Genomic DNA, 26411 nt, shown 5'->3' with positions numbered 1-26411 from the left:
TGATGATGTACCAACTATTAAGAAAACACTTTGGTCTCACTAGTAAGACTGAAAATAAAATATATATCTGGCAATTTTCACAAGGAAAAGAGCCTACATTTTTTTCCCAATTTTATCTCCCTTCTTTCTTCATTTCTTACTTACTTTTTCCTTTCTTCTTTCTTTCCTTTCCATCATTTTCCTTCTTTGACTACTTAAATGCTTATAACTTTCTATTTAAAGAAGCTTGATAGTTTGTCCTATAAAAACGTTTCTCACTCTACTTTTCACATTTTCAACTTATTTGTATTGTACTTCTGCAGTTACATTGACCAAGTTACCCTTAAAAAGAGCTGATATGCTTTGCTAAATTAATTCAGAACTGCCTTTGCTTAAAATGGACGCCCTTTTCTTTATATTAGAAGCAGTTCTAACAGTAGATAACCTTCAATCAGGTCATTTCCATGACATATTAATCTCAGGTTTACGTGCAATATTAAAAGAAAGCTAAAACCTTGTGATCAAATACCGCACACATCTTGTTAGGCATATAATTTAAAGCTGGAGGTGACTGACCTCTGAGGGTCGAATATCTTCATACCTTTATTTTTCAGATAATATTACATTGAGTAGCCGGATTAACTTGGAATTTTTTTTTCTATATTGTGAACACATTCTCCATAAGAGAGTGTTTCGAGGTAAAAAGATTTATTTTCTTGAAAAGACATGCTTCAGAATTCTTTGCTCAATAGAGGAAGGATAAGGACTCATGTCAGCCTAAACATGAACAAATATAAAACGACCCTCATGACTTTCTCCAAGTCTTACAGTCTGCCAAACCACAGCGAAAAATAAATACATCTCCAGAAAATAATATTGTTCTGAAGTTATTGTGCCTTAATTTTCTGAACATTAAAGTTACTGCTGTATTCAGCAGATAAGTAGTTTAATAATCCGACAGTAATTTTTTTCTGGTCTGTGAAGGAATTAGCCACCTACACATTTTTAGCAATAAAATGAAAATGCATATACTGCATTGGTTTCCTGACAGCATTGTTAACACTTAGTCATATTTCCAAGTAATACTGAAAATCTGTGGTCTAGTTGAATAGAAGTAACAGTGAGCATAAAATACCTGGCACTGTGCTTAAAGGGCAAATAATTTTAATTTTATTAAGAAGATTTAAATTCACTGCCTAACGGTGGACAGAGTCTTTAAAGCGACAGATACTGTTTTTAGATTCTTAAGAAATAGAATACACATCTCAAATCTCCATGGAAGACAGCTAGAATTGTTCCAAATCCTAAAACTTACTGCACTGTTTCTTCCTAAAACAGTATTTCTTATTAATAGAATCTTAGGGAACATTAAATCATTACTGTGTTAGCCAAAAGAAAAACAAAATAAAAATAGACCTTGCAATAAAGACCCTAATGGTATTTGAGACCCCTCCCCCACCGCCAAAATACACGTGAGATGGAGGCTGGGAAAGCAAAGTAGTATATGAATTAGCAAAAACAAATACATGAAAGCGTAAAAGTGGTACGACTTTTCTTTCTGGAAAATTCCCTCAATACGTGACTTTTTGTACTTTTCCTCTCTTCCATTCACCAGCAAGAGTGATAAGGTCCCTGCAGGAACCGCTCCTCTTCCGCGCGAGGTTGCTCAGCAATAAATCCGTGTGAAATAATAGCTTGCGCTCTTCCTAGTTACAGCAGTTAATAACTGGTTAAACGACATCTCCCTCCAATGGCTGTTTTCGTCGCCCCGGAGCAGTCTTCGCCCAGTCCCGTCCTGCTCCTTTCTGGCGAGCACCATCCTCCCTCTCCCGCCCGCGGCCCCGGCCCGGTCCTCGCAGCCCCGCCGCAGTCCGCGCGCCGGGACCCGCCGAGGCGGGAGAGGCTCAGTCGGCTGGAAGCAGTGCGTGGGGAAGGACCGCTGCAGCCGCTCTCCGCGACTCGGGCGTAGACCCAACGCGGCCCGGCGCGCACGGAGTTAACGGCGCCGCGGCGCGAAGAGCGGAGACGGCGCGAGCCCGCGAGGCCCCCGCCCCGCGTCGTCCCCGCGCCCCGCGCCGCGCGCCCCGCACCGCGGGCTGACGCCGGACCCGCCGCAGGAAGCGGAAGGCGGGCAGCCGAGCGGCGAGCACTACTCCGCGCCGAGGTCCGGGTGTGCAAGCGCAGCCGGCCGGAGCTCAGCCCGGCACCCAGCCCTCGACCGCGCCGCCGACTCCCAGTCCCCGCTCCGGGTCCCCAGAGCGGTCCGAGCCGGCGAACGGCGGGATGTTCGCGGCGCCGCACCCTGGGCGCTGAGACCAAGCCTGCTGGACAGTGGCATTCCTTTCTTTTGAAGCTTTTTGGCTGTTGGATACACCGATGTGACCCCCCCCCCCCCTTATACTTTTTGGAATGATGGGGATCTTTTTGGCATATGTTGGATTTGTTTTCTTTTCCGTTTTATATGTACAGCAAGGGCTTTCTTCTCAAGGTAAGTCTATGCTCACTGGCAAATATACATTTGCTCTCGGGGTGTGTGTGTGTCTTTGCGTTCAAAGAACGGCCAGGCAGATGTAGTCAGGTTCTTAGCAAGTAAGGAAGAATAGTGTTCTGTGGTATTTTTCTTTAAAGTAGCCCAGCTAGATTTGAGAGCAAATCCAGTTGGTTCCTGACTACGAGGTGGGTTCCTCGGTGAGCACAAACACAGAGCTATGAGTGTGTGTGTGTGTGTGTTCCTTCTATCTGTGTGCATGCACAGGGTAACCACTCTTGCATACATTATCATCGCAAACAGAGCTGGGGCTGGGGTCTCTCCATGGCGAGCCCTCCTCTGTGTAGGCAGTATGGGCTTAGAGTTTCCTTTTTCTGTGTCCGTGTGACTTCGTTTGGGTGTGTGTTTATCAAAGGACAGACTCCTCTGAGGACCCATAAAAAGGCACGTCTTGCATTACAAGCAGCAGCCGCCTGCTGAATCCAGTTGTTCGGGAGTTCGCAGGCTGCAGTGATCATTTCAGCACCATGAACAGATCACATCTCTGCTGCCAGAAGACTGCATCACTTCTGCAGACAGAAACGCTATCAACCGAAAAGTCCTTTTCAGATCAGAATGTCGTCTTAACATCTCCCGTTTCCTCTAAGTATAAATACAGTTCTATTTCCGTAGAGATCATGTTGGGATTTTATATATATATTTTTAAAAGAGACACTGATGGCGCCTTGCTTTAAAAGTGGGGGCAAAGTGCATCCTCCCTGAATCGACCCTGCAGCCCGCCCAGCCCTCCCCATGAGTACGCATTGTAGCTGTGCACTCCCTTGAGCTACAAATCTCTCCTAGACTTTTAAGGCATCATCAGCCTTTCTCAGAGTGTCTCTTAGACAAGATAAGAACAACCATCTAATGTGTTAGGGAAGTGCCTTTGGGATAAAGGAAACATGTTTTTGTGAGCTTCACCATGACTCCATGAATCTTGCAAACTAGCACTGTCAAGATTTGTAATGAAAAGTCTCCAAAAAAAAAAAAAAGTCTCTAGTGACTTTAGAACAATCTTTAATCTGAACCAAGCCCAGGTGTGTGATTCTTTCATCCCATGATGTGTGACCATTTACAATACAATAGCTTGTTGGGAACAGATATGAAGGTTAATTTGGAAAGAAAGAAAGACATATCCACAGCTTAAAAAGTGTGCAACTTGTTTCAATTCTGTAGCCCTCCAATCACAACTGCGGATGTGTTGTGATATATATCAGGAATGTAAATTTTGACAGATAATCGTAATCTTTTTTCTATTACATGGAACATCCAGTTAGTCACAGATTGTTTAGAAACTTGGACATAAGAGGCTGTCTTCATGTATCAGCTTGACAGATTTGTGTAAAATGTACTTCCCTGAATCCCTCAGTAAGTTTTGGGGAATACTGCAGTCTGACAAAAGGTATTTGTATCTAACTGTGAGCAGCCTGACTAGCAGAGGGGAGTTATTGGCAAGCTTGTTAACCTTTCTATTATCTGGATTTGATCAACAACAAAATGATTTAGGCATGATTCCAAAAATAAGAAAGAGGCCAAGGAAAGCGTTGGGGGGAACCTCGGGGATGTCATGGGGGGGGGGGGGGGTTTGTTGCCTTTTTTTTTTTTTTTTATTTTAAGACCCAGGAAAATGTAGTGAGCTCACAAGAGATGCTGTCAAGAGTGGAGTACCTATTCCAAAAGGGTACGTTTCTGTTTTGCAGCAAAATTTACCGAGTTTCCGCGGAATGTGACAGCAACAGAGGGGCAGAATGTGGAGATGTCCTGCGCTTTCCAGAGCGGCTCCGCCTCGGTGTACCTGGAGATCCAGTGGTGGTTCCTGCGGGGGCCTGAGGACCTGGAGCCTGGGGCCGATGTGGCCGGGGCACAGGTAGCGGAGTCGCGTCGCCCGAATTACCGGTTTCGTTTCCGGCCCACTCACTGACTTAGACTCCTGAGTGTCCAGCCAGGATCTTGACCAAGATGGTGTTGGGGCGCCCGTGGGAACACCCCTGGCTCTCCTGGCGTCAAGGATGACGCCTAGGGATGCCGGGGGGGGGGGCGGGGTGAACCCTGTCCTGGCGACACCGCGTTAAAACCAAGGGAAAGCAGCTTGTCCAGTCTTTCCCGGTTAAGAACTGGGAATAGACTCCTCCTTTTAGTACCGGACATTGTCAGCAGCCCGTGATGGCACTGCTGCCTTGATACACCCCCGGACACTCACTATCCCTTCAGTATGGTGGGATGGGGACAAATTATGTTGGTTTTTCCATCACCCCCACCCCCTTGGGTTCTTACCACCTCTGCCAGACGCAGAGGGAGGGAGCGGGGAGAGAGATGGAGAGGAGGGGGAGAGTGAACAGGAGGAGGAGAGACAGAGGAGGGGGAATGGAAGGGGAGAGAGGAGGTGGGAGGAGGCCGAGGAGGGAGGCGGGAGATGGGGAAAGAAGGAGAGACGGGGCGACGGCGGAAAAAGGGGAATGGGGAGTGACGGAGGGACCCGAGGCGACTCGAGTGGACCGGGGGCGGGGAGGGGAGGAGAGAAGAGAGGGCGGGTAGGGAAACGACGGTCTGAACCGCGAAGGAGGTAGTTCTGCAAAAGAGGCTGCGGATGTGCGGGGGCGAGTGAAGGTCTGTAGGAGTGACAGCAGGGAATGACGGAATGCAGTCCCCCGAGTTCCCAGGTGCCCCATCCTCCGCAGACTCGCGCACCCCGGGCGCTGACCGGAATGCAGCCCCTCGAGCTCCCGAGCTCCGGTCCCCGGATCCGAGCACGCCCACGCCGATTCCCCACCACGCCCCCTCCCGCCCCAGTTCCCCGTCCCCTAATCCCCGCTCCCGAATCCCCGGGCGCAGCCACAGGGATTGGTCCCCTGGCGGGTGGCTGGGACAGCGCCCCTCCCTCCCCGTTTGCGCAGCGGAGGGCTCTGGCTGGGCGAGGTCTGAGCATCCGTGTGCCCCCCACCCCGTCCCTCCCCGCAGGCTGAGCTGCTGCCAGACCGGGACCCGGACGGAGATGGGACCAAGATCAGCGTGAGTGTCAACGCGACCGCTGCACTCGGGCCCAGGGCGCCAGTTAGTGAATTTCGGTTTTCAAAAGTGTTTTTACTTACTGTCCCCAATAGAGGAAATTTGCACACGCTCTGTCTTACCTTACCTCACTGGGTACAAACATATTGAAAAAGATTTAGAATTCATAGCATAAAATTATTTATCTTAATGGCGTAAATATGGGAAAAATTACTTGGGAATCATTTTGCACCCAAAGAGGAATGTTGCTTTCTTGCTCTTGTTAACTATAAGAGGAAAAGGCAGCAATACTAACAATATACATTCAAATTTATACCAATAATTATCCTTCAATAGCAAGTAAAAGACGAAAATCTTCCCAGGCAGAAAAAAAAAAGCATCCAACAGGGTGTTGAAGTTGTAATGAAAATAACTGAACTTTCAATGTCGTATAATGCGTTTCTAATGCCAGTGTGCAAAATCATGTAATATGAGACCAAAAGTCAATATAAATATAAAAGCATTATTAGAGGAGGTTAACCTGTTGAAAATACAGAGATGTGTTTCTACTCTGCTGATTATTACTGCTCATGATTGTCTGAAATTAAAAAAAAAAAAAATTTTACTATACCTCAGAGGAAGTCATCTAGAATCACTTTATACTAATAGAATTGCTCAGTTTGTTGATAATTAGTAAACAAGTTTCCATTACTAGAAGTAATATGTGTATAAGGAATCTAAAAATCACATTTTGAAAGGAAGTTTATTCTGAGGCTATTTTAAGAGCATATAAAGTGATAGAATATTGGGGTTACATCATAAGTAAAAGTGTAAAAATATGCTAATAAAATCAAATTCTCTAACCTAAATATATAATGTCAGCATGGAAGAAAGTATCAAAAATAAGATAAACCAGAAACTCCCAATTTCTTTTCATAAACTCACTGACTCTTTCAATTTAATTATTCTTATATCACAGAATCTGTTGTTTTCCAACAGTGCTAGAAAAGCTTTATTGGTAAGATCAGTTATTAATGTTTTTCTTAAATATTTCATTTATATATACACATATAATTAGATATATTGTTTATTTCCTATTCATCTTTCATTCTTCACCCATACCCCAATCCTCCAAAGACCAGTGGTAAAGCAGCCTCACACATCCTGACCTAGGGAAGCATGCAGTTATTTGCATAGTCATGCACACGACTGCTAACAGCATTATCAATGCCCAGAGTTTGTACAATCTAGTCAACTGCAAAGAGCTCTAAACACAGAGGTAGAAAGCAGTGTGTTCCCAGTTCACCTGGCGTGTGACCTAAGCCAGCAGTTAATTTGAATTCCCAGGTGTATTTTGACAAAATACAGTATGAGCTTTGCCCTGGAGAGATGCAGAGTGTTTCTGCATTAATCCAAATGAGGGTATTTTCTAAACCTCCTCAGATGATTTTAGTGTACAGTCAACATTGACAAGCACTGACCCAAACACACTAAGCCTAAGTTTTCTATAAAATGGGATAATAACAATATATACGCACTCTGACTACCCCAACATTATCAGGAGACTCAGTTGAAAATATATTTGAAACTACTGTCTCCCATTAGTTTTACAGTCTTAATAATATTTGTATGTAATTTTCATGTATATAAATGCATACTTATGGATATGGTTCAGATGTTGAAAACTGTTTATATATACAGCTCTCTATGTAAAAACCAGATGAACACTTCCCAAATTTTCTAAATTATTTATGGCTGTTTCAAAGTGTAATGCCCAGTGCAGGAATAACTTTCTGCCTTCTCACTTCTCTTCTTTGTCTTTTGAAATTAATTTGGAAATTATCCAAATCCAGATCTTGAATGTCATATGAAGCCCATCATTGTCAGTCATGGATAATATGATAATATTATGTATATCAAATCTACCTCTTCTGATAAAGATGCTTACAGATCTATTGCATGTTATGTAGGATTTTATATATTGTATATAACCGTATATATATTCTTGGTGTTAATCTGGTATAAACAATATCAGAAGTGAGAATCAGTTTCTGTTTTGAAAATCAAAGCAGTGTTTAGTTACTGGCATCTCAAGTTCCAGCAGCGCACAGACCCGGTGGTAACAGGGGCATGTACCCTGAATCATAGGATTTCAGGTGACATTAATTTGCTCCCTGAGACTTGCCACCCCATAACTATAGGTCAGACTGCACCAACAACTGGAGTAAAAACTTTACTATCCAAGTCTATTTTGTCAGTCCATTTAGTAATCATCCTGAAGTGGGGATTAAAAGCACATTCTCACTTAAACTCAGCTGTGACCAACAGCATGTGTTTGTGATTTCTCAGAGTGGTCGGCAGCCCTCAGTGAAGAAGAGAGGCTTTGTAAACTATGCATGCGTTAGGTCCTGCTTCATTCAGTTGAGCTCACCTGGCAGAGGCCAGTCCCGTGATGGGATCATGGTGGAGCTGGTTCCAAATGCAAACCACATGGCTGATGGAATCTGGTCCAGCTGGACTGAACTCATGTTTCCCTGATCTTGTGAATCTAGGTGTTAATAGAATAAGATAAACAAGATCTTCTAATTAGACTGCTGAGGAAATAAAAAACTTTCTGACTGTGGCTGTGAGGCCAATAAGACCTTTTAATTTTCCATCCTTAGCAAGCTCAGGACAAGATACGAGAACCAAATCACTTGATGTAGCACTTTATTTTTTTTACCCGCAATTTTTCAGACAGTGAAAGTCCAAGGCAATGACATCTCTCACAAGCTTCAGATTTCCAAAGTGAGGAAAAAGGATGAAGGCTTGTATGAGTGCAGGGTGACCGACGCCAATTATGGAGAGCTTCAGGAACACAAAGCCCAGGCCTACCTAAGAGTCAACGCCAACAGCCACGCCCGGAGGATGCAGGCCTTCGAGGCCTCGCCCATGTGGCTGCAGGATGTGAAGCCTCGCAAGAATGTCTCCGTGGCAGCTCCCAGCAGCATGCACAGCTCTGCCAACCAGCGAGTGCCCTCTACTTCCAGCCCTCAAGAGGTAGCCAAAATCCCCAAACAAAGTCCACAATCAGGTATGGAAACCCACTTTACCACTCACAAACCCTCCACAGGAAGATGGGTCAGTGTAGACAGATTTATGTATGACGGTTTCTCTAAAACTGGAGAGCTAGTTCAGTTACAATGAGGATGAGCTACTAGAGCCAGAGGCTGACCTTCCCTGAGGGTGTGAATTGCCCCATTAGTCGCTGGCAGTGCTTCCTGTCCAGGGAATCTGAGGGCTGGACTTCTTTTCCTTCTGTATTTACATTCTAAAAGCACAATGAATCATGTGCATTTGGTTGCATTATAAATGCATGTTCATTTTCTCTACAGATTTATGTATCGATAATGACCCAAATTAAGAGACTTTCACTTCATCAACATGTAATTGAAAGAGACAAACCACATTTTCAGGGACCCATAGCTTTAAGCAGGACCAGTTTACCAAGGGCTTCTGATTTTGAAGGAGAAATTTCAGCTGCCTGTGATGAAAGTAATTATGGTAATGGGAGGAAGTAAGGAGGGTGAAAGGCAGAAAGTGGTACAGTGATAAGGCAGCTCCTGTCAATGTGGCTTCGATGCCAATTTAGAAGCTTAGTCACACATTTCCTAAGTCAGCTGTGCAAGTTAAAGCTGTTCTGAATAGCATTAATTTATGCAATGATTCAGCCAATGGAAACTCACTGAAGTTTTAACCTTGGCATGGAATGAGCAGTACCTTACACTACCCCAGACTGTTCTGCATCCTGCTCAAATGCTTGATGCAGTATTATAGGAAGAAGGGAGCATAAAATATGGAATTTCTCATTTTTGAGTTTGTCTCTTTATAGTTTATCATTGAAGAATTATTGATACTACTATTGTAATAGAAAACTATATTGTTAACGTTCAAGTTCTTTTTAGCTACTAGATTTTTAAAATTTCATCATTTTATCAGGATGATTTATATATAAATAAACATTTAAGTATATTTTTACATTTATATGTAAAAAATGTACATATATATATATATTTATATATATATTTATCAGTCGCGTCCAACTCTTGAGACCCCATGGACTGTAGCCTGCCAGGCTCCTCTGTCCATGGAATTTTCCAGGCAAGAATACTGGAGTGGGTTGCTATTTCTTCCCTTTCTCTGGGGGATTTTCCCTGCCCAGGGATCAAATCTGTGTCTCCTGTGCCTCCTGCATTGGCAGGTGGATTCTTTAACCCTGAGGCATCTGGGAAGCCCATGTGAGTGTGCATGTGTGTATCTTTAAATCCTTATTTATAAACAGTATTTTAAAAATAATATGTGCCACCCTAGATTCCTCCTTAGGCTTCATGTGCTAATGGAGACTATTTGTTGTAAGCTTGACTAAGGGTCCCTGTGATGTAGGTAAGCAGCTATCCCAGCATGTCTTGCTTGTGGCACCTTATGCCAGGCTGAAAGGAGACAGCGTCTCTGAAGCCAGATTAGTGTGACTTTGCCTCATTTTCCTCTTTATCATCTCTTTTGTTCCCCAAAGGAAAAAAAACACAGCTAAAATAAATGTATATAAATACACGTATGTATGTGTATATATATGTGTGTCACACACACCCCTAACAGTTGTAATTTTTGTATCCATTATTTGGTAAAGATTTTATACTTTTGGAGACATTGTCTTCCTCCCTTTCTCACTGTCAAAAGAAGAACCTAAATGCTATATGCAAAATTACAGAGACCACTCAGCAGACAATTTACAACCTAATTGATGAGGACTCCAAATCATTATTAGCCTAAGTAGAAGTTATTAGCCTAAATAGAATATTCCAAGCTAGAAATCAATGAATCCATTTTATGGAATCAGATTACTTATCCCAGATGAAGGATTCTAAGCATAGGATGAAAAGTTCTATTTCTAAATTCTTTACATTTTAGATTGAATAATGTACTCAAAAGATTCATTTTATTTTAATATCTTTTTCTTAGTCTTGTGATTGGTGCTAAATGGCAAAGGCTATACAAATCTAACAATTCTCAAAGAGAAATCACCACTCATTTCCCACCCATCACCAGCCTCACCCATTGCTTCTTCTAAAGGAACAGGGTGTACTGCTCGTGGAAGACTGTATCCATCCAAAGTCGTTTCCACTAAAAATTGTCTTCAATAGCAAAGGTTAATCTGAAACACATCAAACATTTTCATTTCTATTTTCTTCTAGCACTGAATGCTGGAAAATATTTTATATACATTTAATGTTTTCTGACTTCTAACGCAGAAGCTATGGTGGCCCAGCCACTCATTTTATTCATGTGTAAGTCTCTGTGCTTGCACGATTATTGCATAAGATACAGTATTTGGGTTAGATATCTATATAATATTTCCTCTAATACCCACATCCTGATTTGTAATTTTGCTTTATGATTTTTCAGGTTATATTCAAATAAAGCTGATTTCAATACCGATGCTTCACTTATTCACTCTCCATCCTTTCGAGAGCTTGTATGCCAAGCACAATGATACAAAAATGGAAGACATACTTCCATTATCCAAAGAATTAATCATTTTTATATTTTAATTTGTGAGAAAATGAAATATTTGTAAATTACACTGACCATGCATCTTTGTTTTCCTGTTTTATTAAAAGCAAGACATGATGAAGACAAAATAATTGAAATCTTGCCTTTACAGACCAAGAGTTATATTAGCCTTTAGTTTTTTCACTTGATATAGGGAGGCATGTGTCATTCATGGTGTCTGTGACACTATAATACCAACCTGTTACCAAAAGCTGGGCTGTTGGCCTTTTATTTTCATCACAGTTTTTACTTAGTTGACTGAACTGTTTAGTTTGAAATACTCAGTTCCTAATTCATGCTTCTTTCTGTCAAAGTAGTTCTGTCTCTCTTTGAAGGAAAGGTATTAGCTGAAAATAACTCTGAATATATATTATACCATTCAAATTACTCAGTTTTCCTAGAGCAGAAATTTATGTTAAAAATATGGAAAAATAGTCTTTTGTTATCTGTATATCACAAAATATATAGCTACTTTACCAGATATTTTTCAAAAGCTAATGAGCATGTAACTATCCAATTGAGCTGTATCTGTATGGTATTTATTTTTAATTTTTTTAATTCTACCTACATTTGATAATCCACAATTAGAACCAAAATACTGAAGAAAAATCATAAAGCAAAGAATTAGAACTTGGCTTTTGCAGTCCCTTAGGTTTTTCTCTTCTCCAATCTTTGTAGCCATAACTAACATTTAGAATGTCCTATTAGGTGCTCTGAGGGTAGCAAGTCTTGATTCTAGCATGAACTGGTTTAGTTCCATCTGCACCGAGAACAGATCCCCAAGTACCTCAATAAACTACACCATTCTCTACTCATTTCTTTCTGTCTCGTGGAGAACATCTACTTCATACAGAAGCCAAACATCCCCTCCCTCCACCACCACCCCAGTTTCCTACTTTGGTCCTTCCCCATCCAGTCTATACTCCCTTCTATGGATCCCCTCTCCACACCCTTGCCAACAAGCTGATGAAGCTGTGAATGCAGTCTGGCCCAGTCCCACCCCAGCCTGGCAGCTACACCCCTAAAGGTCACACCCATAGCCCCATCCCTCAGCTGCTGATCTCCTGAGCTCCCCTCTGGTCCCTTCAAGTTGACTATTAGCATCCCCCTTTCTCTCTGTGGACTTCTCCAACTAAATTCCTCTCTTAAATGTAGTTCTTTTCCCATTCTCAGTGCTCCAATCTCATCCATTTCTATGGTTTCAACTACTAAGTTTTCCTTAGAAAATTTCTCAATCTGTTACGAAGAGGGGAACGCCTTCCAGGGCCTGAGAGTGGGCTTTTGCCTAACACTCAGAAATGAATTGTCTGAGGAGACACATGTGCTGACAAAGCCAGAGACTTTATTGGGAAGGGGCACCTGGGTGGAGAGCAGCAGGGTATGAGAGCCCAGGAGAAAGTCTGCCACATGACTTGCAGTCTTGGGCTTATAGTAGTGGGGTTGGTTGCCAGCTTGTCTGTGGCCAGTCATCCTATTTGGCCCATATTTGGTGACTTGGGGTCCTTGCTGGTGGCTTGTGCATCGCTCAGCCAAGATGGGTTCCAGCGAGGAGGATTCTGGGAGGTAGCAGGACCTCATAGGTCGGACATATGAACTGATATCTCCTCTCTTCTTTTGACCTTTCCCAAATCCTTCCTGTCGGTGGTAGCTTGTTAGTTCCATGTTCCTTACCACAACTTCCTGTTGTAAGGTAACTCATGCGAGTGATTACTGTTGTGCCTGGCCAAGGCAGGTGGTTTTGGTCAGTGGTTCCCCTGACAAATTGACAGTCTGACCCTGACTTCTCTCTGGAGAGCCAGACCAGGGCTCCTCCTGTCCCCGTTAGCCCCCCTCCACCACTGCCATGTCTGTCCCAGGAGCCCGAGCAGAGCAGAGCCTCTGCACAGTGGTTGCCAGCAGCTGTTGACACATGTGCCCCTTGTCCCCGCCGAGTCTGGACTGGACTGTGAATACCGTGACCGTGGGATAGGAAGGAGTACTGCCTCAGCAGCCAACTCCAGACCGTTCCTACAAGGGGACAGGCAGCCTCTGCTGTGGCCTTAGAGCCAGCCATTGAGCACCAAGTGCAGCGGCCTTGCGACATGGTGCCGACTGAAGGCAGCCAGCCTTTGACTTGAACCCCAGCTGACCATCCCCCAGACCTGTGGGACATAATAAAAAATTGTGGTTTTAAGGTGCTAGGTTTTAGGGTGGCTTGTTTCACAGCAATAAATATTTAGATCAAGTCCCTAAATATTAAAAAATTGAATTTATTGTTTTAGCTTTCTCACCAAAAAGAAATGTTCTTCCTCTGGTGTTCCCCAGTTCTCTTAATAACACCATCACAGGTAATGAGGAAATCTTGAATATGCTCATATCTCAATCTGTGGAACACATCACAACAGAACATAAGTGTTAAATAATTATCATTTCCAAAGCACCATCACAGATTTTCAAGGTCTCATTTCCAGCTGTCTCTCCTGATTTCCTAACCCTCACACATAATCTTCTAAAGTGCTCTTTCCTGAATGTTTTCAGATATTTCTTACCTCTATGACTTTGAAAATGATGTTTTCTTTCCCTCTTTGCTGGACTCATACTCAAATGCAGATTCCTTTATAAACTTTCTCCTGTTGTCTTAGTCAGAATGGGCTGTTTCCTCGTTCAGGTCCCCACAGCAACTTGTTTACACTTGCTTTCCTCATTGTATCCTTTTCCTGGGGCATTCTTCCTTTCAGTGCTAGAAGTCCCATTTTCTGGGAAACCTGACACACAGACAAAATAGTAGTCACCCTAAAGATGACTTTTTGGCTACAGAGATCACCACTTCTTTTGCCTTCCTGTAAGTGCCTAGGACAAGTGAACGTCTTGTTTGGGGAGAAAAGGAAGAGAGAGAGGGCAGATATAACTTTGCTTTTGTCTTCTTTTATCTTATATTTGCATAGATCGATTACATTGCCTCTGTTTCAAAAACTATCAAGACTCCTAAACAGTGTTTTTCAAAGCGCAGATGTCCTGTGCCAGACTTACAAGGAAGCTTATTAAAAAGTTCATATCCCAGAACAAATGTCTGAGTCTAGAAGCAGAAATACCAGTTTTATGTGCAGTTAATTATGAGAATCATTCTCTCTAAAAAGTTCTTCTGAGTGAGAGAAAAAAATTTATTATGTACTATGAGATGTGTGTATATGTGTAAGATACTAAAAAATACACTTTTAGAAACTGGTCTTTTGTTATTGTTTTTTCCAGTATTGTTTTGGACTTTTGTGAAGCTGTTCTCTTGAAGCTGGCACTCATAAGAAAACTGGCCATGGTTAAGGCATAGTTATGTCTCCATGTGTGGTTGCTCAGCAGGAATACTGACTCTCTGAACTCAGAAATATGATTGTTGTGTTTTCAACATGATGCGAACCTGAGCATTGAAAGGCAGCTGCTGCTCCAGCTGCTAGAATCCAAGGGCTCCGGAAGCTCCCCTCTGGCTTACAAATGTAGCAGCTTTCCAAAGGTGGTCAAAGTTAGAGAAATTATCTTACAACAGATTTCACTGCTGGTGAGGGGAGGTAGATGAGGGGCTCAGGGTCTTGCTGGAGATTATTTTCCTGAGTTAAAATATGAGGAAATGGTGCACGACATCCAGGTAGAGAGCCACATGTATAATCCAGACCTCAATGTTGATTTTGGTTTAATGATCCAACTTGGCTGCTTACACAAGTTAAATTAATTTGATCACTGTAATTCTATCAGTTAAATGGCTGCTATGTAAATCAAGCAGCCATGAGTAAGATGAAAAATAGATTTGAGGCAATGCTTTGGATAATACAGGTCAAAGAACCTGCTGGAGCTGTTTGAGCTTGAATTATGCAGAGTAGGAGTCTGCACTGGCTAAATTCTCCTGTAAACTATATCTAACTTAACTGGTTGAAATTCAGTAACTAGCGGGGTCCTCAAAACCAAGGCTCCTTTTTTGTGCTGTAAGAGTTTTTCAATGCATGGACACTTAAGGGTTCTGCGAGGTTCATTTGTGATTACTAGGGCTCTGTGATTGAGGAGCCACGAAACAGAATTTGCCAGTGTTTTAAGATCTTGTCACGAATGATTTCATTCTCCTTAAGGTTTCAGGAAGCTGCCAGAGGAGTTTTATCTGGATAGATGACCAAAGGGTTGAGAAGTTGTTGGAAAGACCTCACTCTGTTGGTCAGAATAGAGCGAATTCTCAAGAAGGGCCAGGGCTCCTTCTTCCAAGGAACACTGCTGCCACCTATAGGCCGACACAGGTGTACACATTTCAGCTGCGCGTGCTCAGTTGCTTAGTCGTGTCTGTGATCCCATGGACTGTAGCCTGCCAGACTCCTCTGTCCATGGGATTTTCCAGCAAGAATACTGAAGTAGGTTGTCGTTTCGTATTCCATGGGATCTTCCTGACCCAGGGATCGAGCCGGCATTTCCTGCGTCTCCGGCATTGGCAGGCAGATTCTTTACATCTGCGCCAAAGAGGCAGAAAACCAGGGGAACATGCCTCTTAGACCAGCTGGTTCTCTCATCAGGGGTGGTGGTGGGCACAGTTGTTAGACTATTCTCATCTCATGTCCATCACTCACAGCTGCATGTACCTCTGCTTCCTCAGTTATTAAATAGGAATGATCCTCACGGTTTTGAGAATTAAATGAAATTATATACATAGAGAGCGTGTCACTGATCAACTCTCGATACGTGACAAGTAGTTGGTTGTGTGTAGGAGATGAGCTAAAGAAGGGAGAATGGGTCTTCATTCCTGACTACATTTTATTGTTCGTAATTTCAGAGCTTCCTTTTTTCTTCTGTCACAGTGACGTTAATTAATGATAAATTATCCCCTACATAACCATACCACATTAGCCATCAACTGTCTTGACCAAGGTTATAATTAGATGGTTGACTTTATTGGTTACAAAATAATAAAATTCCAAAGAATTTTTAGGACTTTGAACTGTGAGCTGAATAAGCAATGTGTTTTTGGAAGCTGAAGTTATACACACTGTCTGCTATTGTAATTAAATTCAAGATTTCAGAAAAGGCCTCAGAATTTTTTTAAATCACAAAATACCTGTGGAATGTGAAAATGAAAGTCTCTCAGTTGTGTCCGACTCTTTGCAACCCCATAGGTGCATCTGAAAACATAAACAAGAATATTATTAAAAGCTTTAAAAATAGAGAAAAGCAAAATGGATTTAGAACCTTATAAGAATGACATAATAGTAGTAGATAACAGATGGTTTCTTAGATACCTTGTTTGTTTAGCGAGCTGTGTACAAATCTCTCTGAACCTCAGAGTCATTATCTATAAAACAGAGTTAGTGACACATGTGCCCCAAATAACATTTTAGCATTGTGTCATGATATATTTTAAACATCTAGCAGAGTATACCTGGCACGTAAGTGAGGTCGTCACTTTTTGGTTCTCTGAAATAACCATGTATAAAGAGGGCAATAAAGGAACATAAATATAAACAGAGAAGGCTCTAAAAAGTAAAATACAATAATATCTGATGAATTAAAGTATAATTAGTGGTGAATTTATTTAATAAATAACAACAAAAAAAGATATTACAATTTAGGCTGCATATCCAAATGAACTTCAATTAAATAAAGAGCTGAGCAGAAAATAAAAATTTGACACAGGAAGATTAGCATAAAAATCAGAGGCCTGACAGTTTAAAGTTACTAAAGAAAGTTTAAAGTTACAAAATATACAAATGAAAATATCATTGTATGCTATAAATAATTTAAAACATTTGTTTGATGAAATCAAGTGTAACTAATAAGTGGTGTAACAGACAAGGAAATATTTGTGTCTAATACTCAGGGAAAGAAGGGAAAATGCCCATTTTAGAGATGCAAATGATTATGTAATCCACTCCAAATGACTTAGAGATATCAAAAGTGATCTTGTAATATTGATAAGCTCAAGGCAAATATATAAACTTAAATTAGATCTCCATATGGTAGCAATAACCAAATAGAAAATATTTGCAGCATAATATATAATCCTCAATAGTAACAAGAAAAGGGTATAACATATCTAATTTTTTAAGGGAATAGCAAATAAGTAGTATAAATGTGAAAACAATTAGAATACTTTGTTAGAAGAGTTTAGATTTGAATAAATGAGAAAATATGCTGTTTTTGGATGAACAATCTCAGTACTGGAAATATGTCAAGTTTTTCAAAGGTATTTGTAGATTCGTTGCATTCCCAGTCAAATCCATAGTCAATTTTGAAAATTTGACACATGTAATTTGGCAAAGATGTGGCTCAGCTGGTAAAGAATCTGCCTGCAATGTGGAAGACGTGGGTTCGATCCCTGGGTTGGGAGGATCCCCTGGAGAAAGGAAAGGCTACTCACTCCAGTATTCTGGCCTGGAGCATTCCATGGACTGTATAGTCCATGGGGTTGCAAAGAGTCAGACATGACTGATCGACTTTCACTTTCACTTAATAATCAACACATGTCAGCAAGGCTACCATGACTCAGGTACTCTGCTGTATCATTGCTTGCAGGGTGAATTGATACTTCCCTTCTGGAGGAAAATTGGCAAGAAAGATCGGTCTCAGGGCTTGAGACTAGCCCTGAGATGATGCCCTGGGAGGAAAATCCAAGGAGCTCAGGAGTGAGGCAGACCCTGACCTGTGAACAGGAATGCATATCACAGAGCTCTGCCCACAGTGGGAAATACTCAGAGGACCAATAGGAGGGAAGTGTCCCAGTGAGCATGACAAAAACCATACAATGGATAGTAAGCACCTTCTAGAATCATGTCTTCAGAGAGAGTTTAATGAAATTAGAAAAGAACCAGTATGTAATGTGAAAAAATATAGGACAAAGAACTTTAAAGTGAAAACATAAAGAATACTAAATTTTAAGTCAGTCTGAGATATTCACATAGAAAATGGCAAGAAATAATAGGAAAATGCCCATCAAATTATTTGATTATTTTGTTTGTATTGATAACATTTGTACATTGATAATTTATTACTTTTGTCATAAGAAAAAGATATTTTAAATTGTCCAAATTTAAAAATAAGCCAATGTCAGACAGCTCTTGAGAGAGAAAAGAAAATACATTTAACAAATAAAGGCAAAGTAAAAGTTTTGTGTAATTGTGAAGCTTATGACAAAAAATATCACATGCATGTACACATATGTGTGTATGTATATTAAAAGCACTATGGTGAAAGTAGTGTCCCTAGAAATTGCTAGTAACATTGAAATTAAGAGCATTATATCTTATTTTCTGGGAGCTGGTTGGAGAATCTGACCATCAAATTATTCTTATTTGTCTAAACATAATGGGTGTTATCTTGATAAATTTATATTGATAAAATAAGCCAAGCACATATAAAGTCTTTAATTAAATGTCATGCAATTACTTTTCCTCTCTGTAATGTGACTGACTGAGCCCCCAGTTTGGAGGGAGATCAAAGTATGGTCCCCAGGGACACCAAGGAACGTCAATACTCTAGGAGACTTTATACATGTTAACCGTGTTTTGTTTCATATGGCTGCTTCAAAAAAGTCCGAGACAGCATTTCTGTATGAATTCAGAATCCTATCTACATTAAAAGATCTAATATGGGTTAAACTCTCAGTGCTTGAAATAAAGCAAATTGCAAAAGCTAGGGGCACCCTTAGGACACTGTCCTTACTTGTGATGGGATCAGAACTCTGGCCCACAGGCCCTCAGCAAAGCCATCCCACCTTGGCATCAGTTGTCCTCATAGGTTATTCTTGAGTTGAATGTGCTTCTTTAAGTGCTCAGACAAACATTTGTTTAGATGCAAATCAGTTTCTAGCCTCAGACAGAACTCCTGAGTAGCAGTCCTTCACCTACTCTTTTAGCAAACAGTGTATTATATAACCCCTCTCAGTTTCAGTTCCTTAATCAGCAGAATGATCATGACAGCCTCCTGGGACCACAGTCAGAGGTAAAGAAATATTAGCTGCTATTGTCCTAAACATCACCCTGTCTGCACCAGGATCAGTGCTTCCTTGGATGAGTCAATTACAGTGGAAATGTGCTGTTTTGAGATGCACTGTGGTCCTAGCAGGTGGAAGGCAGTTTCACTTTTATGTGCCCATTCTTGACTTGCTGTAGAAAGTGGGAACCCCAAAAGGCTGCTTAAGCAAGAAAGTCTGGAACCTCCTGTGGTGAATGGGGTGTTGCTGCCCCACCTGGTCACCTGGACCTTTGTGTACATGGGCAGCTGCGTTTGTCTCCCTCAGCTGCAAGGGCCTCATAACTAGGATAGAGGTGTGAATCTGCTGACTGAAGGCAAGCAGGAAAGGAAGTATAAACAGCTGGCCAACATGCCTGGGCAAAATAGGCGATTTATGTATTAGGTCAAAATGAAGCACATTTCTTTTAAAAAATGGATCTCTATAAGAAATTGGCACTAGTTCCATAGGAATCTAATAAAAAGATATCATTTTCAAAAAATTATAGGATAAAATCATCCTATTATTTGACCCTTCCCCTTAAGTCATGATTTAGTATGTGCAAACCTGAATAAAAATTTCATTAAAAGATAGCTCAAATTTTCTCACAGCTAATTTCATATTATAAAGCTGACACCTATAATGAAAAAGAGGTTAGTCAAGGTATGTCTGTCTCTAGAGCTGTAACCTAGGCCTCTTCACAGGCAAAACAGTTATTTCAGTGTTACTTCTTTTATAATTGGAAAATTTCCATTTTAAGTTTGTTCATAGGATAAGCATCACTAATATTCACTTTGAGAAAATTAAGATTCTGGAGCCAGGTCAGAGAGCCACAGCAGGACAGAAGGTGTGTCCTTTCTCTTCTCTTGCTTCTTTTAATCCCACTAGATACTCAAACAAGAAGAAAAACCTTTGAGGATTATGCCTAAATCTGTAGATTGGTGCCCTGAATTACGACTCTTCCCCATATCAAAACCAAGAGTTGTCCTCACGTAGGAAATAAATCCATCAAAACAATCTCAGCCCAGAGAAAAAGGATATTTGAAGAGCTGGCAAGATTTAGATGTGATAAATTATCTAGATAGTTGTCCTAGTGTTCTACTTACTTCTTTGAATTAAATATCCATATCCCATAGCTTTCCTGGTGGCCAGAAGCTTTGGTTGTCTTTCTCTTCCCATCACTAGTGATGGTACTTTAAACATCAACTTAACTTTTCCTGGTTCCAGGCTATCAAATTTGGATTAAAAGTATAGAAAAGAGTTCATAGAAAGAAGAGGACATGTAAGAATAAGGGTGGAACCATGTCTCATTCAAATATATAAATGAATTTGGAGGAAACTTTAAGATCTAAAAGACTATAATATGAAAATTTCAAAATAATATTATATAATCAGACATTTGGCATACTATAAGACACAAAACAAACTTTATTTATTAATGTTTAGGGAAACAAAGAAGCTGATGTTTTCATATCCAATATTTATCAGTTCAGTCTTGGGGAAAGAAGTTTATTTTTTCCCTAGAGCCAGTTGCATTTTCTCTGAAAAGATTAAATGTGCATTTAAATAATAGCTGCACATCTTAATCTAACATGTGGAGGCAGTGAGGCAAGGTTGCAATGCCTGAGGGAGTTTCAGGAAAAAACGTATCCAGACCCTGAGTTGATCTGACTGCATTGCTGTGTCCTCATTTCTGTACCTTCGTTTAATTATCTATTAACTGTAACCCAGATTGAGTTATTCCATGCCACTGAGTTACATTTTCCTAATCCGTGTGTTCACTGTATGGGCCTAATGAGAGGATAAACTAAGATAATATTTGTATGTCACATGTATACATATTCCCTGACACATAGTAGGTACTGACTGAATCTTCCAGGTTGGTGAGAAGGAGAGGGTGCAGCTTTGTTCAATCTGCCCAGTGTCTTCCAGCCTCATGGCTGTAGATGCGGGGGTGGGGAAAAAAAGGCAGTTCAGATGGAACCATCTAAAAAGGAAGGTGCAAAAAGGGAGCCAAGTCCTTCCATCTGGCAAACAGATGAGGGCTAGGCAGGCTTTCCAGCTGGGAGGCTGTGCTGAGTTAATCAAGGCAGGAGGAAGGCAGTGACTGAGAATGTGGGTAAATGGTTCCTTCTCCACCTGATCTCCAAGGACTCCAAGGACACAACTCTGTGTTGTTGTGATAGGTTCTTATTTTGTCTTGTTTCTTGTAAAAGAAGTAGATGGAATTTCCTGTTATTCTCTGAAATAATTGTTATACATAGTGAAGATAAAATATTTGAAGCTTTTTTCTTTCCTATTTCTCATTGGCCAAACTCATTTGTCACAGACACAGTCTTGGGGAGCGGTCTTGTTTATCCGCATCCCAGTGAGGGCAGTGTGATGCACTATCACGAGAAGCAAAAAGGGCTGAAGAAGAAAGCTAAGTGCCTGTACTCTCGAGACTTCTAAGAAGACTTCTAAGACTTTTCCTTTTGCAAAATGGAGCAAATCCCTCCTCCCTTACCTTACAAAGGCATGAGAAATTGCACCTGACAGAGCACTGAGGAATCTAAATATAAAAACAAATGAAAGGCATCATTATTGCACTGAAGTCAAAGGACATCATTAAATCACATTCTGAATCAGAGAAAAATCTTCAGATTCTGTTAGACTATTCCTCATCGAAGCATGTTATCTGCACATTTTCTAGCCAGAATTTCAGTTCAGTTCAGTTCAGTTCAGTTCAGTTCAGTCACTCAGTTGTGTCCGACTCTGCGACTCCATGAATCGCAGCACGCCAGGCCTCCCTGTCCATCACAAACTCCCGGAGTTTACTCAAACTCATGTCCATCGAGTCAGTGATGCCATCCAGCCATCTCATTCTCTGTTGTCCCCTTCTCCTCCTGCCCCCAGTCCCTCCCAGCATCAGGGGCTTTTCCAATGAGTCAGCTTTTCGCATGAGGCGGCCAAAGTGTTGGAGTTTCAGCTTCAGCATCAGTCCTTCCAATGAACACCCAGGACTGATCTCCTTTAGGATGGACTGGTTGGATCTCCTTGCAGTCCAAGGGACTCTCAAGAGTCTTCTCCAACACCACAGTTCAAAAGCATCAATTTTTCAGCACTCAGCTTTCTTCACAGTCCAACTCTCACATTCATATATGACCACTGGAAAAACCATAGCCTTGACCAGACAGACCTTTGTTGGCAAAGTAATGTTTGTGCTTTTTAATATGCTGTCTAGGTTGGTCATAACTTTCCTTCCAAGGAGTAAGCATCTTTTAATTTCATGGCTGCGGTCACCATCTGCAGTGATTTTGGAGCCCCCCAAAAATAAAGCCTGACACTGTTTCCACTGTCTCCCCATCCATTTCCCATGAGGTGATGGGACCAGATGCCATGATCTTAGTTTTCTGAATGTTGAGCTTTAAGCCAACTTTTTCACTCTCCTCTTTCACTTTCATCAAGAGGCTTTTAGTTCCTCTTCACTTTCTGCCATAAGGGTGGTGTCATCTGCATATCTGAGGTTATTGATATTTCTCCCAGCAATCTTGATTCCAGCTTGTGCTTCTTCCAGCCCAGCGTTTCTCATGATGTGCTCTGCATAGAAGTTAAAAAAGCAGGGTGACAATATACAACCTTGATGTACTCCTTTTCCTATTTGGAACCAGTCTGTTGTTCCATGTCCAGTTCTAACTGTTGCTTCCTGACCTGCATACAGGTTTCTCAAGAGGCAGGCCAAGTGGTCTGGTATTCCCATCTCTTTCAGAATTTTCCACAGAATTTCTTTCTTTCCACAGAATTCCCTTTCTTCTTCACAGAGTATTTTGTGTTAGGGCAAAAGTTCAAGACATTGCTTTACAGTTTGAGAATAATCAAAAAAATTGCTAAAATTTTATCCTTGCCTTTAATGAGTTTATAGTGTAATCAGTGGGGTAAGATACAAATATAATGAGTTATAATTCAGTGTGAGCCCTGTTAAGGCCATAAGAGAGGCAAAACCAGAATCATCAGGAAGATTAGAGGAAAGAGAGCTTACAGCTTCTTGATGGGAACAGACACGGCAGAATACAGATTATCTGAGGGGAAGAGTTGCTTAAATGAATGATCATTTTTAGGAAAAAACAGGTTATCTAGCTTGGTTTGAGCACAGAGCAAAAGGAAACCAAATAAAGCAAAACAGATGACCAAACAATTTCTGGCATCCTCATGAGAAAATATATACAAAACAATAAAATGCAAACAATTGTTATGCTCATTTTAGGAAACATCAAAGAAATAAATACATTTTTTGAGATTTCAGAAGTGAGTGGCTGCAAAGGAAATTAGAAGTCAGGGCTCCTGATTGCAATCCTGAATCTCATCATTCCAAAACAATAACAACAATAGAGAATGATGAGTAGCCAAAGTTTGCTCTTTACAAAAAAAAAAGTATTGTTTTTTAATTTCTTTAGAGTAAAACACAGCATGTTTGGTAAAATAGTAATATTATATTCAGAATGTGTGTTTGTGTGTGATAAGTCGCCTCAGTTGTGTCTGACTTCTTGGGACCGTAGCTTTCTGGGCTCCTCTGTCCATGGGACTCTCCAGGCTCTGGAGTCTGTTGCCATGCCCTCCTCCAGGGGATCTTCCCCACCTAAGGACTAAACCCAGATGTCTTATATCTCCTGCATTGGCTTTACCACTAGCGCCACTTGGGAAGCCCTATATTCAGAATAGTGTGCATCTAAATGAAATTGACTATGATGATTATTTGTTAAAATTACATAGGACACGATATAGCATTTTAGATTCTCAGAGTTCACTGTTGAAATCTTTGGGGTTACAAAGATGAAGAAGCACGTACCCCATCCTTCCAGACATGAATAAAACCTTTAGAAAGAAGAGAAACAATCTGTGATTTGATGACAAAACAGATTTATTCTAGAATTTACTGTATAGAGAAAAAAAACATAATTGGCTTGACAGAAATAAATTTCACTTAATGAACAATGTGCTAGTAATGCAAGTGCCTAAAGTGGATGAATGATTACAATCTGAAAAAATGTTATGTGTTGCAATGGTTTATTGCGTATCTGATGGCAATTCAAAATATTAATCTTAACATATTCTTTACAGTATATAATTGGGTTTGTTTGTGGTTATACTGCCCATGTAAATTTTGTTTTAATTTGCACATACTGGACACAGTATAATAGAAAATGTTGTGTCAGAGTGGTAGCTATTCTCTTCGAATTGTATCATTCTCAGGAATGATGGACATCTCCCGTGAAGGGTTGATTAGTTGAGAAAGGAGGCACATAATTCACAGTTTCAGCAAGTTTGAGCCAATCTGCAATGCTTATACTGAAAGGAAACATTATTTCATAAAATATCATTTTTGAAGTGTGAATCATTTCCTTGGTTTTATTGTTTTCCGCATTTTCTAAACCTTTATTCACTCTCAGACAAACTTTGTGTCAAGTACTACTCACAATTTAAGGAGTCAGGTAATCATTTTGTTTCTTTCTTCCTTTTAATTAAATGAATTCCTGTCAAAGAGTCTCCCTTCAAAGATAACAAGGGCACATATTTAATTTTGGCTCTGATGCAAGTGATTCAACATGGATTGTATATATTTTCCTTGCCTAATCTTTATATTTAGAGCCACATGTGGACTGTACCTTTACTTTTGCATTTTTGAAATTTGTCACCCAGCTTGAGTGAAGCAACACGCTCCAGAGACCCACCACTGACCTTGGGTTTTGAGTCATCAGGTTTCTTTGTTAAGTACTTGACTCACCCCCTAAACAAAGGCAAATCAATGGTGACACTTAAGTAACCTAACTGGAAACATGAATGTGAGTCTGCTAAACCACCCCTTTAGAACCCTAAATATTTACAGTGACTTTTTGAGAGTGTGTGCTTTCACCTTAATTTCTATCACTACGAATGTAGACTTGAACATGATTTAGCTGAAATATTCAGAAGATTGAATTTGCCTACCTTCACTCCCTTCAAACCCTTTTAAATTTTCTTGAATTAAAATAAAGGAAGAAAGAAAATAAATGCTTTAAGGTCCATCACATTTTTGTTTTCTTATCAGTAATGATTATTACTAGTAATGGTGTATCATTTACATTCATGCATAAAATATGTGAAGAAAAAATGCAAAAGGACAATTTCATTCCCTCCCTTATGTAGTCTCAGAGAGTTGTCAAAATGTCCAGTTCTTGATAATGCTAAATTTTCTTCAGATTTTAAGGATAAAAAGTTGAGAAAGCTCTTCCTCTAAAAGCAGATGTCCAAATGCACACACTTCAGAACCTGTTCTCCTTACCCTTGAGAAGCCTGCTGCCCTTGGTTTGGTTTTCACCTCCTGTGGTTTCATGCTTACAGTGGTAAAACAGGGGGCGTGTTTTTAGACACCCATTTAGGAACAACCAAATGACTATAGGGAATAATCCTCACAGAATTGCTTGAGGAAAAAGTATCTGCATTTGTTCCTCTCAGTGTTCCCAACCGTGAAATGGCATGGTTTGAAAACAGACAAAGCAAACAAGACCACTTCCTGGGACTGAAATACTTTGTATGTGTTGTTATTTGCAGTGCATGCCAAGACATTCATGGGCACCAGAGCCAAGCTGGCGAGCTAATTAAATATATATATGTATGTGTTTAAAACAGCCTAATAAGGAGCATTGGAAATCTTCGAGATGAGCGAATATCTTATAACTTCTTCCGCAGGTGCGAGGATAGCTACAAGCCATGGACTTTCTGTCCTGCTTCTTGTCTGTGGCTTTGTGAAGGGTGCTTTGCTTTAGTCTAAAGTGCTGACTTTTTTCCAATATCACTTTCTCTTCTTAAAGCAAAGAGCAAATCGCCTGTAAAATCTACGGAGCGGACAGCAAAGTTGACCCTAAACTCCAAGCACCACTCTGCACCCACTGTACTCTAATTACGTACAGAAGGAGCGCCTGCTTTCGGAAGCATAAACGAAGAGGCTATCTCACGCTTTGTTCATAACATTTTCTTGGGCAAATCGCTGATCTTTCATTTCAAGAGAATTAGTGTGAAGTGATAGAACATTTTCTAATAGCAAGATCTATATTTTTCCTTTTCTTTCGGCTACTCAAAGCATCATCTCACTGACTGCTCAGGGGTTGGCCTGACCGTCCTCGATATAGTGAATATTTACCACAGACACCACTGATTTTCTACTACAGACCCATTATCTGCACAAAGTAAGCAGAGATCAAAAGGCTACAGAACATAAACTATCATCAAACAAAACCCCTGGCTGGGGGCAAGAACAAAATTTTCAACACTGCGAGTCAACATTATTTTAAATAAGAAATAATAATTTAAGAAATAAAAATTTTAAATAAGAAACAATAAAAGAGATTTTTTTTTTTTAATTTT

At 40.7% G+C, this 26411-nt stretch overlaps 1 protein-coding gene across 2 annotated transcripts; it reads left to right on the top strand.

The window, feature by feature from the left end:
• The first annotated feature begins 2388 nt into the window (after positions 1 to 2388).
• Positions 2389 to 25947, top strand: VSTM2A (V-set and transmembrane domain containing 2A). 2 transcript variants are annotated; one of them, XM_061166285.1, is made up of 5 exons: positions 2389 to 2467; positions 4207 to 4373; positions 5465 to 5515; positions 8228 to 8564; positions 25859 to 25947. In XM_061166285.1, the coding sequence occupies exons 1-5, from the start codon at positions 2389 to 2391 to the stop codon at positions 25945 to 25947; spliced, it is 723 nt and encodes a 240-aa protein (XP_061022268.1). The 2 variants fall into 2 exon arrangements, with proteins under 2 accessions (XP_061022268.1, XP_061022269.1); XM_061166286.1 differs by lacking the exon at positions 25859 to 25947 and adding an exon at positions 25737 to 25813.
• Positions 25948 to 26411: the final 464 nt, after the last annotated feature.

The sequence above is a fragment of the Dama dama genome, chromosome 18, assembly GCF_033118175.1.
Source record: "Dama dama isolate Ldn47 chromosome 18, ASM3311817v1, whole genome shotgun sequence".
Taxonomy (NCBI): domain Eukaryota; kingdom Metazoa; phylum Chordata; class Mammalia; order Artiodactyla; family Cervidae; genus Dama; species Dama dama.
This window is presented reverse-complemented; position numbering and strand designations above follow the sequence as displayed.

Excerpts from the sequence above, each read along its gene's own strand:
- VSTM2A (XM_061166285.1), top strand. The coding sequence starts at position 2,389 with ATGATGGGGATCTTTTTGGCATATGTTGGATTTGTTTTCTTTTCCGTT. Across the intron at positions 2,468-4,206 it reads GCAAGGGCTTTCTTCTCAAG|CAAAATTTACCGAGTTTCCG; the intron begins GTAAGTCTATGC and ends TCTGTTTTGCAG. Across the intron at positions 5,516-8,227 it reads GAGATGGGACCAAGATCAGC|ACAGTGAAAGTCCAAGGCAA; the intron begins GTGAGTGTCAAC and ends GCAATTTTTCAG.